Source organism: Pipistrellus kuhlii, unplaced genomic scaffold (assembly GCF_014108245.1).
Source record: "Pipistrellus kuhlii isolate mPipKuh1 unplaced genomic scaffold, mPipKuh1.p scaffold_m20_p_4, whole genome shotgun sequence".
Taxonomy (NCBI): Eukaryota; Metazoa; Chordata; class Mammalia; order Chiroptera; family Vespertilionidae; genus Pipistrellus; species Pipistrellus kuhlii.
In genome coordinates this window covers 60,316,726-60,335,354 of record NW_023425540.1, presented here as the reverse complement: position 1 = coordinate 60,335,354, position 18,629 = coordinate 60,316,726, and the positions used below count along the sequence as shown (strand labels likewise).

The window sequence follows — 18,629 nt, the reverse complement described above, 5'->3', positions numbered from 1 at the left end:
ATTCTCTTATCTTCTCCCTTCTGCAGAGGAGTGTCCTCTGGCTCTTTGTATTCTAAATCTTTGTCTTGATTCTTGCGATCTTCCAGTCTGTTTTTAGGACTTTGTATAATATTTTTTATTTCAGACAATGTTTTCTTCATTTCTTGTTGATCCCTTATTATTTCTAGTTGCTCCCTTTTCATATCCTCATAGGTCTCATTTATTTTATCGGCCTTTTTTAGGATATTGTTGAATAACCTTATAACTGTAGTTTTGAACTCAATGTCCAATCTTTTCTTTTCCTCCATCTCCTTCCTTTGTGTCCTTCTTCTTGTCTGCATTTTAGTTCTTTCCCTGATTTGATGGAATAGCTTTGTGTGCTAGGTGTTCTGGTAGAGCCCAGTAGCACAGCCTTCCCAGTTACCTGCAGTGGACAGTCTTGGTGTAGCCCTTTGTGGGCTGTGTGTGCAGTCTTGTTGTTAAGCCTTGCTATTGTTGGTATCACTGGGAAGCGTTGATCTCCAAGCCAATTGGCTGTGAGGATCAGCAGTGTCTCAGCTAGGAGGGTTTCCGTACTCTGCTTGAATAGGGCGGGGTCTCGGGGTGGCGCAGACAATCTTTGGTTCCCTGTCAGTCTCGCCTTAGAAAAGTCCTGAATCTCTCCCAGAGGCTGGCTTTCTCTAAGGAGGGACTTGCAGGAATCCAAAGCTTGTCTGCGCCTTTACCAAAGAGGTGCGCGCACGCCTGCAACCAATCTTCCAAAACTCTCCGCAAACAATTTCTGCTATGTTGTTATTTCTCTGTCCCTTCTACTATTATCCCTATTTTCCTGTCAGTATTTTTAAAATGCTGTTCTTGATGAGGGGAAAATTAATGTCAACATATAACAAATTTACATTAGTTGGAAATACTATAATACTAAACATGTATCTCATTAGGTACATGTGGCTAATTTCTCAATACTTTTGCATAGTCTGTTTACTGCTACCTTATCCTTATCTATCTATCTATCTATCTATCTATCTATACACACACACACACGCACACACACACACACACCATATTTTCCGGCGTATAAGACGACTTTTGAAACAAAAAAAAGTCAACCGAAAATTGGGGGCAAAAGACCAAATTTGCACAAAAATTACCTGCAGATCTTGACGGCAAAGTAAGTCTTTTCTTTGAAGTGGGGGGTAGCCTTATACAGCGAATATAGGCCTAAACCTATGTTTTAACTGCAAAATTAGGGGGGCGTCTTATATGCCGGAAAATGCGGTATATAAAAGCCTAAGCAACAGTTCGACCATCCGACAGGTAGTTATGATGTGCAATGACCACCAGGGGGCAGACACTCAGTGCAGGAGCTGCCAAGCTGTGTTGACTTGGCAGCTGTGGTTCTCACGAACCAGAGAGGAGGGAGCCTGATTCCGGAGTGCATCACCTGAGAACCGCCCTCTCGCAATCCAGGACTCCTCGGGGAATGTTGGAGAGCTGGTTTCAGCCCTGTCTTCACAAGCCAGGCTAAGGGACCCCACTGGTGCACAAATCCATGCACTGGGCCTCTAATTTATAAATAAAGGAAGAGATAAGAGACAGGCGACTACCTCTTTAAAACTAATTAAGTAGGTTAAAATGCCATAATCAACAAACTAATTACTGATTATATATAGTAGTATATATACCGTAGTTAGAAGAAATTCTGCATGGTAAAACTTGGGTTTGAGAATTTCTTACTACCCAATAATTTCCATGTTTTACCTGCTACTTTCCCTCCCCCTCCCACCCCCATCCCCCCATTAATTCTCTACCATAGTGTGCCATAGCTGTTTCTGCCTGAGAGCAACTTACTCTGACTGGTGGCATCTGGGAGGAGTAACTGTGGTAGTATGTAAAACTACCCAGAAATCAGAACTTTGGAGTAATGATTTAGAGATAGATCTATATTCAAGTTAATAGACCTATAATTTATTGAACAATGCAAGTAGTATGTGGTTTTTAAATCTGTTTTTAGATTTTTAAATCCTATTTGTGTTAGATTTTTCTGTGAAAAAAAGATGTGAAGTAGGTGCAAATAAATAAATAGAATTATTGTACAATGTTAATAGTAAATCATATTGTTACTATTTCCAGTTTTTGTGCAGTACCTGAAGGCAGTGAAAATGACATGCGATTTATATACTGTGCTTCCTGTATTTGCTATATGCTCAACAATTGGTCTGGCATGGATATGAAAAAAGCCATCAACTATATTAGAAGAAGTATGGTGAGTTATGTGACTAAATTTACTTTTTAAAATATGTTTTCATTAATTAGAGAGAGAAGGAAGATAGAAAGAGAAATATTGATGAGAGAGAAACATCAGTTGGCTGCCTCCTGCACACCTCCTACTGGTGATTGAACCCACAACACAGGTATGTGCCTGACTGAGTATCAAACTGTGGACCTCTTGGTGCATGGGATGACACTCAACCAACTGAACCAGTAAGAATTTGGAAATAAGAGTAATAAGATTGGTTTTTGGGTATGTCAACAAGCAATAATGGTTATGCTAAGAGGCAAATGAGTCAGTCTGTAGTGAGTTTCTTTCTGGGCCAATAGTTCTTTTGAGTCCCAATTTCAATGTCAAACAGTTCCTTATGTGTACATGTCAGCAATAATATTTCAGTTCTGGATGGTGGACAAATAGTGGTAATGCAGGTCCAACCCTCTCTGGTTTGGTCCTGGGCAACCTGCAGTGACGCACAGCTGCTAACTGCTAGTATGGCAAGGCGTCATCAGCGTCTCCCATCTCTGGACTATTTCTCTTCTGTCTTATGGCTGAAGCAGTTCTGTCAATTCCTCTCTGTTGCAGGAATCCACATGGTCTTGGAGTTGTTTTCTGAAAATATACAAACATATTCTAGACCAAAAATTAATAAAGGAATCTTTTCTATAAATTTAACTTGTGATCCTTTTTCATTTTTTGCCCTAACAATTTTCCTTTGGCTTGTTTTGACACCATGTGTGTTTTTCATGGGTGTCTTGCTGTTAGCATTACGAGAATGGAAGGAAAAGGGAGAGAAAGAGAGAAACATCCATGTGAGAGAGATACATGGATTGATTGACTCCTGAATGCACCCTAACTGGGGCCAGAGATCAAACCTGCCCTTGACTGGTATCGAACCTGTTACCCTTCAGTCCCTAGGCTAACGTTCTAACCACTGAGCAACAGGCCACGATAATACTGAGTGGTCTTAATAATTTTGGGGGGAAATTACAATTGTTCTGTGACCTTTGCAATTTTTTTCAAAACATTAAAAACACTCCTGTCAGTTATAGATGTATAGAGAATTTTTTAATGGTAAAGCCAATATTTATTTAGTACAATGAAATTTAAAATATTAGCAAGATTGAGAATTAAAGTGTTTTCTTGGTAAAAAAAAATTTATCAAGAATAGCTTGGACAGTGCTTTGCTTCTTATATAAGTTACAGTGTAGAGCAAGCATCTTTTCTGTCTTGGTAAATAATCATACTTCTTTATAAGTTTGCATCAACTTCCAACATTTTATCTCTTGCATTTTCATTATATGCAATGAATCTCTGTGTACCTCTCAGAGTTCCTTCTATGTGAAGTTTCTTGCCAGCATCACTTTTCTAGAATATCTTCATTCTTTTCAACCCAACTGCTTTGTTCATCCTTGTAGATATTTTGCCTTTACTTAGTTCTGACTGTAGCACTGTCAGCATTTCCAAGATCAGCTGTTCCTTCTATAACTCTATGTTTGATCTCAGTTTCACTTCCAGTGTTTATGCTTTTCATTTCTTTACTGCACTTGCATCTTTGGTGGACACTATCATACCTCTTTTTATAAATTGTCATGTGGGTTTATCACTAAGAGACATTTGCTGTATCTGCATGAACTAAATAACATGTGCAATGGCAAATTACTGACAGATTTTGAAAAGGGTAATATGATTGGTCACTTGTCATGCATATCTATTACTTATGTAGTGATTTGTGGATTGAGGAACTAGCAGCAAGTTTGTATTTTATGCAATTGATCGTACTTAATGTATAAGTGGTTACTGGAATTTTAGTCATATTGTGTTATTTAAGCCATGAAATCTTGAGTTTGTGCATATTGGAACTGTGCAAAGCAAGGACTGCCTGTATTTTGCACTTAGGTAGACTCTCTTTCAGGTAGTGAGTTTAGATCAGTCTCAGACTTGCCACTATCTCCCCTCCTCTCACTTCCTCACTGTTTTTCAGATTGCCCTTGCTCTCTGCAAAGGTGTCAGGAGTGGGAGAGATGACTTGGTAGGATTTGAGGTTCCTTTTTCTATAGATACGTAATTTGAAGCTTGAACATGTCTTCAAAACAGAAACTTAGCTTTGCTAATGTTTTATTTTTATATAGTTGTATTGTTTTGATTTTGTGGGATATAGGGAGATTAAATTTTAGGCAGGCACCATTATCCTAAGCTATCTAAAAGCCTCAAAATAGTTTCATTTTGTGTTTATAATGATTTTTTAGTATAAAATCTAAATTTTTCTTAAACTCATGTATTCTTGCAAGTGGGAGAGGAATAAGAGTTGGGTGTTTTTATTGAGTAGAAATTGTATATGTGGGTGCCATCTTTGAATAATCTATTTTCAGAATGTGCCTAATGTATGCATTTAGTAATTTGGTGTTGTTAGTAAGACAAAAGCAGGCACTTGAAAATGCCTACATCTATTCTATGTGGGAAAGAATGCATATTTTGGAAGATATAAAGGAGAGAAAAAATAGCATGACAACTTATTTATTATTATTTCCCTATTAAACCAAATAATGTTTTTCTTTTTCAGTCCTATGACAATGGGTTGGCACAGGGAGCTGGACTTGAATCTCATGGTAAGGCATCTTAAAATAAATGAACATGTATTTTCTTTTGTTTCTTCAAATAACATCATGGTATCTTCAACATGGAGGACCTCAGAAGTTTGTCTCAGCCCTTGGTGCAGCCTGACCGTCTTCCTTCCTCCTTCTTTCTTTTGACACTGTTGTGCCAGTTTGAACCTCTTCTAGGTCAGTAATCATTTATAAATTACTCAGACCAGAATTTTCCTGAAAATATTTTGGGGTGATTTTTTAAGATACTGTTTTAAAAAATAGCAAGTTTTCTTCTTTGGCATAACACTAGAAGAGTAGATGCAGGCTATTAAACATGAATCAGTAAATTTGTGAAGAAATGAAAGATTTTTATTTATACTTTCTTTAATATAATTATCTTAAGTCATAGTCATAAAATATTTTGCTTCATAACACATGTTCAATATTTACACTATAAAATTTCTCCTTCCACATTTTTTCCTACTTTTGGCAGAACCAGAATAGAGTGATAATAGTCACTTAGTTTGTCAGCACATCAGTAGTCAACTTTTTCAGATTGAGTATTTCCACGTAGAAGTAAACAAGTTTCCATGGTCCTTTTTAAAAAAGAAAGAGGCTAAATCAAGCAGACTCCTTGCTTCCTCTTCATCACGGCAGTTATTTTTGTATTCACCTGTTGTGTCCGTCCTCTACCAGCGGTATCCCTGACCCCAGCCATATGATCTTGGCTCCTCAATTAGTACCTTTGAGGGCTTCCTCATCAACAAAGTAGAGATAATTGTCTTTTTATTTTGTTATTAAGACTATAGGCGGTAAAGTGGGTTGTAAACTATAAAATATGTATAAAATATTTTTTTTAAATATATTCCTCGATCCCATATCCTTGTACTTTCCCTGGAACCTTGTTCTATCAGGTATCTTTTCACTCTCTCACATCTTTACTCTCTCTTTTGATGTTGGCATTTGTAGTGTGTGTCACTAGAACTATATAGAAGATTGTCTTGGATTTTCCTCTGAGGCCACATTGTAGTTAGGACACCATAATTCTTGTGTGTGCCTGAGTCTATATGAGATTGGCAGTGGGGCCAGCTGGCAGTAGCAATTATGTCACTGGTCATCACTATTTAGTAAGGAAGGATGTACTTGTAGCCCAAATAGGAAATCTGGCATTTATAAGAAATTCCTAAAAAGATACGGCCTGGTAACGATTATTATAAAGGTTGTTAATGGGCACTCCAGCTGAGGAGACACCTTACCAGTATAGGAGACCGGTGGGACAGACACTGGTCCCAAGAAATTGGGATTATGTTCTGTGGGATGTGAAACAGAGAGGGGTTCTGTCAGGAAAAAAATCTTGCTGAGTCACACAAGTAGTGATTTTGAGTCAGTATGATTTGCCTAGGATTGTACCCAGCAAGATCATCAGTGATGGACTGTGACTCATGCCAAAAAGTTTACATTCTTCTTCTAGCTCTAATTTCACCATGGTAGGTTTGAGGCCTAAAGCCCTCGAGGAGCGCTTCCTAATCAGAGTGCTGCAGCACCACAAGTGGGTTCTTGGTGTGCCACGTTATTGCTCTGTTAGCCTTTGTGGCAGCCAAGAAGAGCTGGGTGTCTAGAGCCCCTGGTAAGATGGCCTTTGGCCAGGAGCACACTCCTCAGGACACCTCAGGATGTCCTACAAATAGCAGATACTCTTGTTCCTTTTGTGCTCTGAAGTTAGATAGGATGAAAAGTACTATTCTAGAGGTCTGTGGTATAAGATGAGAAGTATTAATCTTCCCGGTCTCATTTTATCACTATCTACAGAGGTAAGTAAAACCTCTTCCTAAATAGTAGTCCTGCAATTTGGTCTCCCTGCAGTCATTGTATACTCTCTTTTTCTCCATTCTATTGTGTGTGTTTTTTTTGTTTTGTTTTTTCCAAATTATAAGGGAAAGTTTATTTAGAAAAAGACAGGTGTAGAAGTGAGACAGCTGGGCTTCGTAGGCTCAGGAAACAAGTTACAGAGGTAGAAGACAAGCCCTCGGCGCTTAGAGAGAAAGGCGAAGGTAACGCCTGGGGAAAGGAGGGGAAACAGAAAGGTGTGGGTGTGCTCCGGAGAGGGAGAGGGAGCTCTCTCTGTTGTTAATCTTTTTAGAATGGTGGTCCAAATAACTATTTGCCTTTCTACAAAAATGGCTTGTTCTTCAATTTTCTGTATGAGACTTCAGCAACTTAGGAAGTTTCTCTTTTAGTTATGAGTGGTCTTTATTTCAGATCTAGTGTCTCTCATTCCTTATCTTTATTGAAGCATTTGAAGCTATTAACCTCTCCCCCTTCTTTCTTGAAATATCACATTCTTTTTGTCCCACTTCCTGACAAGTTGTTTCTGGCTCCTTCACCATTTTGTTTCTTCTGATCTCTTTACCTTAGCCCCACTTTCTTCTTGCTGAATCTCAGGGTTCTTGTACATGCTGTGTTTTTTACAGATTTCTCCAACCCCAGCCTTAGCATTCACCGGGTTTTGTTTCACATCCTTTAGGTTTGTGTTTATATGATATTTTTGGATAAGCCCCCTGTTTACGGTAAAATTGCAAACTACCAACATACCGCCTATTTAGAATCACATACCAACCCCATATTCATACCCTATGCCTTTTTCTGGCTTTTTCTGCATGTCACTTTTTTATATTTTAGCTATTTATTCACTGTCTTCTCATATAATGTAAGTCTTATGAGAACAGAGATTTGGGCCTGTACTATTCACTATTGTATCCTCACACCTATAACATGTGTGGCACACAGTTGAATGAACCAACAGATGGTTGTTTATCAATCATCCCTGTGTTGATGGCATCCAAACTATTTTTCAAAACATATGCTATTGCTTCTGAGCTGCATACCCCCGTTCTGTCTCTTCAGCATCCCAAACTGCACATGTTTAAACTAACATTCCTCTCCTCTTCTTCCTCCCAAGCCTGTCCTTGTTATTCGGGAATGTGGAAATGCTACTACTAGAGAAGCCAGAAATCCAGAATGTTGAGTGTGTAATCTGTTCTGTCATTATTTTTTTGTAATTTGCTAGTCATACCAGTTGTCCCACATAAGTTACCAGAGTTACTAGTTTATGATCTTTGGCCTATAAACTAAAAGGAAAATAATTTTTTTAAAATATATTTTATTGGCCGAAACCGGTTTGGCTCAGTGGTAGAGCATCTGTCTGTGGACTGCAGGGTCCCAGGTTCGATTCTGGTCAAGGGCGTGTACCTTGGTTGTGGGCACATCCCCGGTGGGGGGGGGTGCAAGAGGCAGCTGGTCAATGATTCTCTCTCATCAACGTTTCTAGCTCTCTATCCCTCTCCCTTCCTCTCTGTAAAAAAATCAATATATACATATATATATATATATATATTTTTTTTTTTTTTTTATTTTTTTTTTTTTTACAGAGAGGAAGGGAGAGGGATAGAGATAGAAGGGTCCCAGGTTCGATTCCGGTCAAGGGCATGTACCTTGGTTGCGGGCATATCCCCAGTAGGGGGTGTGCAAGAGGCAGCTGATCGATGATTCTCTCTCATTGATGTTTCTAACTCTCCATCCCTCTCCCTTCCTCTCTGTACAAAATCAATAAAATATATTTAAAAAAGAAAAAAGAAAAAGAAAAAGAAACATCCATGAGAGAGAAACATCGATCGGCTGCCTCCTGCACACTCCCCACTAGAAATGTGCCTACAACCAATGTACACGCCCTTGACCAGAATTGAACCTGGGACCCTTGAGTCCTCAGGCCGACATTCTGTCTGCTGAACCAAACCGATTTCGACAGGAAAATAATTTTTTGTTGTTGTTGTTAACTGTACACTATGCCAGCTACCATTTAGTATAATTTAATCCTGACACCAGCCCTCTGAGAGTAGTCATCTTTGTATTAGATTCAGAAAAGCAAAACCCTATGGATATGAAAGAATAAGGTTTTATTATAAGAATAATATTTTCCATCACTGTAGAAGAAGACTGAGTATTAAGGTCCTAAAAGGAGTAGTTGATGGATTGGAGAAAAGTCACTGACAAGCCCTCCTGAAGCACTGGCACAGGTGTGCAAGCAAGACCTTGCAGGGGAATCTGGGAAGCCAGGCACATCCAGCTGCAGAGTGTGACTGTGGGGAGGGAGTCTGTGGAGGGCTGTTGCTCCTGCATCTGTTTATGTGCCTGGTATCACAAGGACAAGAAGTAAGAAAAACTTGGATTCCTAGTATATAGAGAATAAGGGTCAAGCAGGAATCTGCCAGCACTTCTCTGCTTTTGTCTCCTTCCGCCCCTAAACAACCAGGGCACAGGCTGCTGCTTCACTTCCATCTTACAAATCTTACAGATTTTCTCTAACTTCAAGCCATACAGGAAGTCCTAGCGCAGCTAAGTTATTACAGTACAAAACCACCACAATAATTATTGCCATTTTACTCAGAGAATTTATTATAGGCTGTAAAGAGAATGTATTCTCCAGTGCTCCTTCATGCCTCTTCACCTCTGGACTTTGCTAGTACTCTTATTTATTTATTTGTTTGTTTGTTTATGCCCGAAATGCTTCCCTTCCACCTGCTCTTTCTTAATTCCCTTCAGAGTTTACCCATCTTTCTATGCCCGATTCCAGTGTCACATTTTCTGAAAACCTTTCATCATCTGGTGTCATTCATCCACCTCCATCCCCCAATCCCTGAGCAGTTTCTCCCTTATCTATATTTCTATAATACTTGGTTCATACCATTTTCATGGTACTTACCTCAGTTTATTTTATCTTCTCTGCTAAATTGTAAGCTGACCATGTCTTATTCATGTCTTACTCCATATGTGCTTGTATATCGTAGTTGTTAAGTAAGTACTTAATGAATAGCTTACCCAGTATTTCACTCTGCATCTTAAAGCAAAAAAGGCTGAATTTGTGCTATGTACTTAATAATCAAGTTTCTTCATGGACTTTTCTTCCTAATTCTGCAATCTAAATGTTATTTAATACACTGTTGTTTTGTTTTATTAATTCATCTGCTCTTCTCCAATTACTGCTTAGCCTGGAGCCCATTTGTCATGAAAGCTAAACAGGCACGTTATATATACCCTTCTAGACCATGATCATGTAATGATTCTATTTACCTTAGTGATTCTCTTATAATAGCTCAGTGCTGGTGTTTGGAACGAATTGGATTTACATGATTTGCTAGGATTAAAACTATTTTTTTCTCTCTCAGGATGAATAATATAAACGTAAAAGTTCAGACAAATTAATTTGATTCCATGATTTTTAAAAAATATCTCTACTCTTAATCCAGAAGAGAAGTAGTAAACTCTCTTTGGCTTAATTTCATCTAAGCACTCAACTTCTTTGAATTTACCTCACTGAACCCTTTTCATGTGATATTGAAGTGTAAAATGGTGTACTTCTTTATGCAACTATTAAGCTTTCAACTTAAATTATACACTTCAGAGTACATAGATTCTTTCAGATAATTTGGTATATACAAATAGATACTAAGTGAATGTTTAAGATTGAGCTGTAAAACCTTATGGGAACAATAAGTTAACTTATAACTGTGTTACACTTTTAAAATATTGGTAAATCATAGCGTAAAAACTAGAGTCAGGAACACCTTTAGCCTGCACCTGGAAGAACTTAAGAGAAGGTTGTTATTAGGTCTAGTAATAATTAATGTCGTTTTCTAATACTTTTTTAAATCGAATTTATTTAAATAATACAACAAAATTTAATCAACAATATAGTTGCCGTTGTTTTCTACTACCTGTGCCCAACGCTCAGGAAGCATTTTAATCCCTCTGTTGTAAAATTCTTGTGATTTTGATGCAAAAAATTTGGTCAATGCATTTTTGAGGCATTCTTCATTATTAAATTTTTTTCCAAGAAGAAAGTTTTGCAAAGAACGAAACAAATGGTAATCAGAAGGGGCAATATCAGGAGAATATGCAGGTTGAGGGAGAACTTCCCATTCCAACTGGCGCAGTTTTTCAACAGTGATTCTTGCAGTATGCGGTCATGCGTTATCGTGGTGAAGAATTACGCCCTTCCGATTAATCAGCGCGGGTTCTTTTTCTCTTAAAGCTTGGGCTAACCTTTCCAATTGGGCACTATACACTGCACTTGTAATGGTTTGGTTAGATGGTAAAAGTTCATAATGAAGAATTCCTTTAAAATTCCACCAAACACACAACATCACTTTTTTCGCCTGCAAGTCAGGTTTTGGCGTGGGCTGCGGAGCCTCATTTTTGTCCAACCATTGAGGCCGCCTTTTCGAATTAACATACAGCACCCATTCTTCATCTCCGGTAACAATTTGCTTTAAAAACAGCAAACGGTTTTGACGAGAGAGGAGCGAACTGCAAATTGTGACTCTTTGATTACGGTTGTTGTCGGTCAACTCATGAGGAACCCATTTTCCAAACTTTTGGACTTTGCCAAGTGCACGCAATTGATTGGAAATTGTTTTTTGTGAACAATTTAAAGTTGTCGCAAGCTCTTGTTGGGTAATTTGAGGATTTTGCACCAAAAGAGCTTGAAGAGCTTCTTGATCAAAATTGGACACACGGCCTCGACCACTCTTGTCATCTAACGAAAAATTTCCCTCGCGAAATTTCTCAAACCAACGCTGGCATTTTCTGGCGCTAACTGCATCTTGACCAAGAGCACTACAGATGTTTTTTGCAGCCTCACTTGCTTTTCTTCCTAATTGGAACTCGTAAAGCATGCAGTGCCAAATATGCTCTTCATCCGCCATCTTCTTAGCCCTAGTTTTGCAACAAAAACCAAACCAAACACAAACTTTTTCAAGCAAAACTTGTTAATTGCACTTCACACGTTCTGTAGATACCACATGTTTGAAGGTTATGGCAATACAAGTCAACGCCAAGCAAGATTTTAAACGAATGTTTAAAACGACATTAATTATTTAAAACGACATTAATTATTACTAGACCCGATTAAAGAGAATCTCTACGGTCCCTTCTTGTGATTTTTTTATGATTGAGATATTGTGCATTCATTAATTATTTATACAACTGAAACATATCGCTTAGGTGGCAAACTTTCAGCAATTTCAGGTGGGAATATTTCTCTTATTTGTGTGTGCCTCAATATTTTTACTTTTATAGCCTCTGATAAGGAAGGTTATTTACATACCTTCTTCAACCAAGGCATAATAAACATAATTTAACCTTTTCTTGAGAAATTCAGATCATTACCATGAGAAGCATTCCTTGTATTGTACTTTAATATAATAATATAAAGTAATATTACATTATTAGCAGAAGAACATAGCACTGATTCAGTCATTTTTGGGTTTCCTTTTTTTAAGCTAGTGGGGATCATTGATCTAATCTACGGTAATCCTATTTAACCCTCAGAAGATAATTCTATTTGAGTTCTGTACCTGCTATTTTATAATATTTCTTAATTTACTTATTGTCAAGTTGTTATTGTGTTTCTTTTTGTTTTTATGTCTAACATAAGGCTCTAAATCCATGTTTTTAGAACTATTTTTTTTTTTTTTTGGAATTTTGTGAAACAAGAATCTCTTAGGGGTAAATTTTGGTAAATGAATTTTAGCTTAAAGTATGAACTTTGTAATTACTGTTTTTCACTACTCAAAACCCAAACTTCAGACATTAATATTTTCAAAATCTGGTGATTTGAACAAAGTAAAGATTATTTTCACTTTGAATTGTGCTGTTTTGCTTTAAGAGTCCTAACAGAGTAATTTGTATAGTAGCAGTTAAATTTTTCATTTTATCTTTCCATAGTTTTAAGGACAATGTGCTATTAGTATGTTTAGTCTATATAAATATATATATATATATATAAATGGCTAATATGCTATGTGTCTCTCCGCCCGTCCAACTGGTCACTGACACGCACTGACCACCAGGGGGGCAGACACTCAACCCAGGAGCTGCTGTGGCACACGCTGGCCATTTACAGAGAAACAACACAGTCCTGAGCAACACTTGGCTTCCCCAAGTGGGACACAGGTCCCACCACCACCTCAGAGCAACAGCCCACCAAATTGCAACCAACTCTGCCATGACCCCAGGCGCAAAATGTGGCCCACAGCCCAGCCCAACCCAGAAACTGTCACTGGGGGTGCCGGGTAATGACATCATGTAGCAACACCTGGCTAGTCTCCCTACCGACTAGCCTCCTTGGAGTTTCTTCAGTCCAGGAATATGACTTGCTTTATAGCCAGGTGCAAGTATTTTACACTTTAACCAAATGTCTGTAAAGAGTTTTTCCGTGCCTCCTCTCATTTGATCCTCACGAGTCCTGAAGTAAGTAGATAGGAGACTTGGTAGAATCCTATTTCCTTTTCATTAGCTGGAAAACAGAGATTTAGAAAGTTTAGAAACTTGACCCGACTGAAAAAAAGTAAGTAATGGTGGACCTTGAAAATCATTTCAGGCTTTCTCACTGCGCAAAATATAGTCCAACACTGTTGCAGTTAAATATTTTACCCTTTGATCTCCCTGCATGATCTACAATAACAATCTACTTCGTGTTGATATTTACTGCTGTGTTGCTGACAATTACCTGAAAGAGAAGTTGGTGTGCTTCACTGGGATGGAAAATGTTTAGCTATGTCAGAAAGCAGTTCTAATTAAGCAAGTTTATTCTATATCTATAAAAGGCTAAGTTGACTTTCACATGTGTGATACATCTAAAGCTCTCACTGGCGTCAGTCACACGCACATGTTTTGATATGTCATTGTCCATCGTGAATTTGGTTGACATTTGTATTATAGAGAAAGGGTGAGTAGCAGTATTAAAATATTCTAATTAATTTCCTTTCAATGTGCATGAATCCATGCACTAGGTGGCTTCATTTTATGTGGCTAAAATCAAGATGTCACCAGGGCTAGTTACTTCTGGAGGCTCCAGGGAAGAACCTGTTCTTACATCTCCCAGCTTCTGGTAGTGCTATTATAATACCCAAAGTCATTGCCAGATTTTTATGAAAGAAAAATTGAAAGTAGTGGGTTATTGAAGAGGAAATAAGATTGAGAGTTGCTTCCTAGAAATTATTCTAAAAGATTATGATGATTTTCACTTTTCTGTTTTAATTCACTTAGGACTAACATAGATCACCCAGCTAATTGGGGAAAATTCTAAAGATTAAATACTTTTTACTTACAGTAATCCATTTGATGCGATAGATGCCTTAAGTTTTCTACAGGGAATGCTCACTTTCCCAGAGAACACATCCAAGATTTATAACACCAAAAGGGAAATTACAGGATGAGGAATATTAGGAACTATTATCTATTTAAATAGCTGAAATAAAAATTACTAACTGAAGTTGTAATAAATTGGAAATACAAGGATTTTTAAATTGTTTGGAGTTGATAAATAGTGCCCATGGAAAGTATTGTTTCTTCATGAAATAATACTGATTTTTCATTTTCTTTTTTCTTTTTCTTTTTAAATATATTTTATTGATTTTTTACAGAGAGGAAGGGAGAGATATAGAGAGCTAGAAATGTCGATGAGAGAGAAACATCGACCAGCTGCCTCCTGCACATCCCCTACTGGGGATGTGCCCATAGCCCAGGTACATGCCCTTGACCGGAATCGAACCTGGGACCTTTCAGTTTGCAGACCAACGCTCTACCACTGAGCCAAACCGGTTTTGGCTGATTTTTCATTTTCTGAAAAATCTTTATGAGCATACTTGTTTCCTATTGCAGCTGTAACATTTTACTGCAAACTTAGGGGGGATGGGAGACAACAAAAATGTATTCTCTTACAGTTCTGGAAGCCAGAAGTCTGAACTTCATTTTATGTGGCTAAAATCAAGATGTCACCAGGGCTAGTTACTTCTGGAGGCTCCAGGGAAGAACCTGTTCTTACATCTCCCAGCTTCTGGTGGCTGCCAACATTCCTTGATTTATTGCTACATCTCTCCAGGCTCTGCTTCCACAGTCACATTGCCTCCTCTTTCTGGAGTTTAATCTCCCTCTGCTCTTGAATGGGTATATTTAGAGCCCAACTAGAAGACCCAGAATAGTCTCCCCATATCAAAATCCTGAACTTAATCACATTTGCAAAGTCCTTTTTGCCATATAAAGTAACATGCACACGTTGCAGGGATTAGGACCTGGATATCATTGAGGGGCACTATTCAGTCTACTGTAGTGAGTATGGATACTCATTGTGATCTACTTCCAGCTACAGCTTTCTTCTCCCCTGCCCATACACACACTCCCTTGCTCAAACTTTCTTCCTTAAATTTCTTTAGCCGACTAGGTATTACATCTGCATACCAGCTTCTAGCTTGTTTATATTATATCTTAAAATTAGATGTAGCTTGAGGCAGATAAAACCTCAATTCATAAGTAATACACTGTCTTTAAGGGAATTAAAATAAGACTCAACTGGTAGAATCCTAGATAGGGAATAGTAGTCTGTCCTATATTTTAGTTTCAGCTCTGCCATTAACCATGTAACTTTGAACAGGTTTTTTAGTCTCCCTAAGACTTACTTGTTTTCATAAGTAAAATATTTCTTACAGCTTTAAATTATTTTAAATTTTATTTCATCAAATAATATTGAAGGCTTCAGTGTTTAATGGCTATTTAAAATTATAATTGTCTTGAATTTTAATGACTTTTATTTCACTATTTTCTAGAATTATTTAACCACTTTTTCCTCCGGCCATTTTATATTATTTTCCTAGGCATCTGTTTTGAAGTATAAAGAACTATGTGGTTTTGATTAACAGGAGGCTCAACTTTTTGTGGCATTGCATCACTGTGTCTCATGGGTAAACTAGAAGAAGTTTTTTCAGAAAAAGAATTGAACAGGATAAAGAGATGGTGTATAATGAGGCAACAAAATGGTTATCATGGAAGACCGAATAAGCCTGTAGACACCTGTTATTCTTTTTGGGTGGGAGCAACTCTAAAGGTAAGAGAAACAGTAAAAATGAGAAACCTATACTCTCTGTTAATATTAGCTGTGTTTAGAGGGTTTGGTCTTTGTGCTATTCATTAAATATTGTTAGGTTTAGGCTACTGAGTGTTTTCTGTTTCTCTGGCAAAGCCGGTGTCTATATTTCTTTTTTATAGAATTCAGTTATCTGTTGTACTACTTGAAAATTTCCATTTTTACAAAATTCAAGTGGCCCAGGTAAAAAAGTAAGTATAAAAAAACTTATTACTGGAACTGATCGGTAGTCCATCTAAGGCATGGATCTGTCTAAACACACCAGTAAAGAATTTATAGGAAGATATTAATCCTAAAAGATAAACCAGGGTCATTTCTTTAAAAATTATTTAAGGTTTTCTATTTTTGTTTATTTATGTAAACCATCTGCAGTGTATTGATTGGTATGTTTCCCCCCATCTGTACAACATTTTGATACACCTAATTCCATAAGGTAATTAGCTACTACCTATAGGTTTTCTCTTTTTTAAATTCACCTAGTTATGATATTCTAGAATCTAACAAAAGTCTATATTCATCTTCTACATAGTTTCCTAATTTTTTTCTCTTAGACAAAAATGTATACATATGGTTGAAGTATAATAAATTCAAAAAACAGAATGATTTAAAATGAAGGCAAGAGCCCCCTACCTCTCTCCTGTACCATTTTTAATTTTTTTTTTAATTATAGAAAATTTCAACATATTCAAAAGTAGAGGGAATAATTTGACAGAAATGTTTCCAGCATCAGGATCCTAAACAGTTTTTCCTTATATTCTACTAGAGGCCCGGTTCATGAAATTCATGTGTGTGGTGTGGGGGAGTCCCTCAGCCCAGCCTGCACCCTCTCCATTCTGGGACCCCTCAGGGGATGTACCTCTCACAATCCAGGACTGTTGGCTCCCAACCATTCGCCTGCCTAATTGCCCCTAACTGCTTCTGCCTGCCAGCCTAATCACCCCTTAACCACTCCCCTGCCAGCCTGATTGATGCCTAACTGCTCCCCTGCCGACAGATTACTCCCAACTGCTCTCCCCTGCTGGCCTGGTCCCCCCAACTGCCCTCTCCTGCTGGCCTGGTCACCCCTATCTGCCCTTCCCTGCAGGCTTGGTTGCCCCCAACTGCCCTTCCCCGCAGTCCTGGTCCCCCCCAACTGCCCTCCCTTCCCTACAGGCCTGGTCACCCCCAACTGCCCTTCCCTGAAGGCCTGATTGCCCCCACCTGCCCTCCCCTGCAGGTTTTGTCATCCACAACTGCTCTCCCCTGCTGGCCTGATCACACACAAGTGCCCTCCCCTGCAAACCATCCTGTGATAGCCATCTTGTGACCACATGGAGGTGGCCATCTTGTATGAGGGTGTATTGGTCAATTTGCATATTACCTCTATTATATAAAGATTAAATCAAAATGAATAAGTTTTTTATTTTTAAGAAATAATGTCTTTTTATTGATCACTTAGACCCCTCATGCCCCTCGTGAGTCATTAATATACTTTCAGTTGCTTTGTGTCTTTCAGAAATGTTTTAAACTCTCTTGCCTATTGCTTACCATTGCTTCTCATTGCACTTTGATTTATCCTTTTTTTAAAAAAATATATTTTATTGATTTTTTTACAGAGAGGAAGAGAAGGATAGAGAGTTAGAAACATTGATGAGAGAGAAACATCGATCAGCTGCCCCCCCGCACACCCCTCACCGGGGATGTGCTGCAACCAAGGCACATGCCCCTGACTGGAATTGAACCTGGGACCCGTCAGTCCACAGACCGATGCTCTGTTCACTGAGCCAAATCGGTTTCGGCTGATTTATCTTTTCTACTTAATGACAACTTAAGAGAGAGAATAAATAATACATGTTATAAATCTTTAAACTACATAATTTTTAGGCAAAAATTATATTTGTCTCAATTATATTTTATTTTTCCTAATTAAAGATCTATAATATTTTTACTATTCTCAAAACTGTCTCTAGCATTTGGTTAATAAAGTTTTGTTACTCTTTTATGAAATATTTTTAGTTCTAGTTACTACCATTTGTAACTTAATAGTAGCTTTAAAGCTTATCATAAGAGTTAAAATATGGCCGAAACCGGTTTGGCTCAGTGGATAGAGCATCGGCCTGCAGACTGAAGAGTCCCGGGTTCGATTCCGGTCAAGGGCATGTACATTGGTTGCGGGCACATCCCCGGTGGAGGGTGTGCAGGATGCAGCTGGTCGATGTTTCTCTCTCATCGACGTTTCTAGCTCTCTATCACTCTCCCTTCTTCTCTGTGGAAAATCAATAAAATATATTTTTTTTAAAAAGTTAAAATATGGTAGATAAAATTGTACTTTTTTAAATGACTAAAGAAGTTGAACAGAATTGTACTTTTTTAAATGACTAAAGAAGTTGAACCATGCCCACTTAACCAAGAGGTTAAGTGGGCATGGTTCAAAAGAAGGAAACATTGAATGGGTCAAGAAATCAGGAGAGTACATTTGGTACGATAATATAAAAGATAATGTGGTTGACTGCTTTTAAGTGCTCAAGCCCCACAGAGGTTTGCTCTGAGAGCCTTAGCTTGAGAAAAGCGTATTTAAATTATATAGATCTGAAAATGGTCAATATGAAAGTTTTAAATTTATATTTGTCTTGTCGTTGCAGCTTCTGAAAATTTTTCAATATACTAACTTTGAGAAAAATAGAAATTACATCTTATCAACTCAAGATCGCCTTGTAGGGGGATTTGCCAAGTGGCCAGATAGTCATCCAGGTAATTTATTTTTTTGTATGAATCCAGAACTTTCCTTTTGTTTATTTCTTAACTAAACCTTCAAGCATCTTCGTCAGAAAGGACATAT

The 18,629-nt window shown here is 37.9% G+C and overlaps 1 protein-coding gene across 4 annotated transcripts in view; it reads left to right on the top strand.

Annotated features, from left to right (window-relative positions):
* PGGT1B (protein geranylgeranyltransferase type I subunit beta) overlaps positions 1–18,629 on the top strand; it is a 52,800-nt gene that overhangs the window by 17,187 nt on the left and 16,984 nt on the right. For 2 of the 4 annotated variants that reach the window (XM_036409465.2, XM_036409466.2), the window contains exons 5-8: positions 2,110–2,242; positions 4,809–4,854; positions 15,588–15,772; positions 18,433–18,541. In XM_036409465.2, the coding sequence (XP_036265358.1) occupies positions 2,110–2,242; positions 4,809–4,854; positions 15,588–15,772; positions 18,433–18,541 (473 nt within the window). Of the gene's footprint in view, positions 1–2,109; positions 2,243–4,808; positions 4,855–4,931; positions 5,029–15,587; positions 15,773–18,432; positions 18,542–18,629 lie in introns of all 4 variants that reach the window. The other 2 variants (XM_045571852.1, XM_045571851.1) reach the window with 1 other exon arrangement.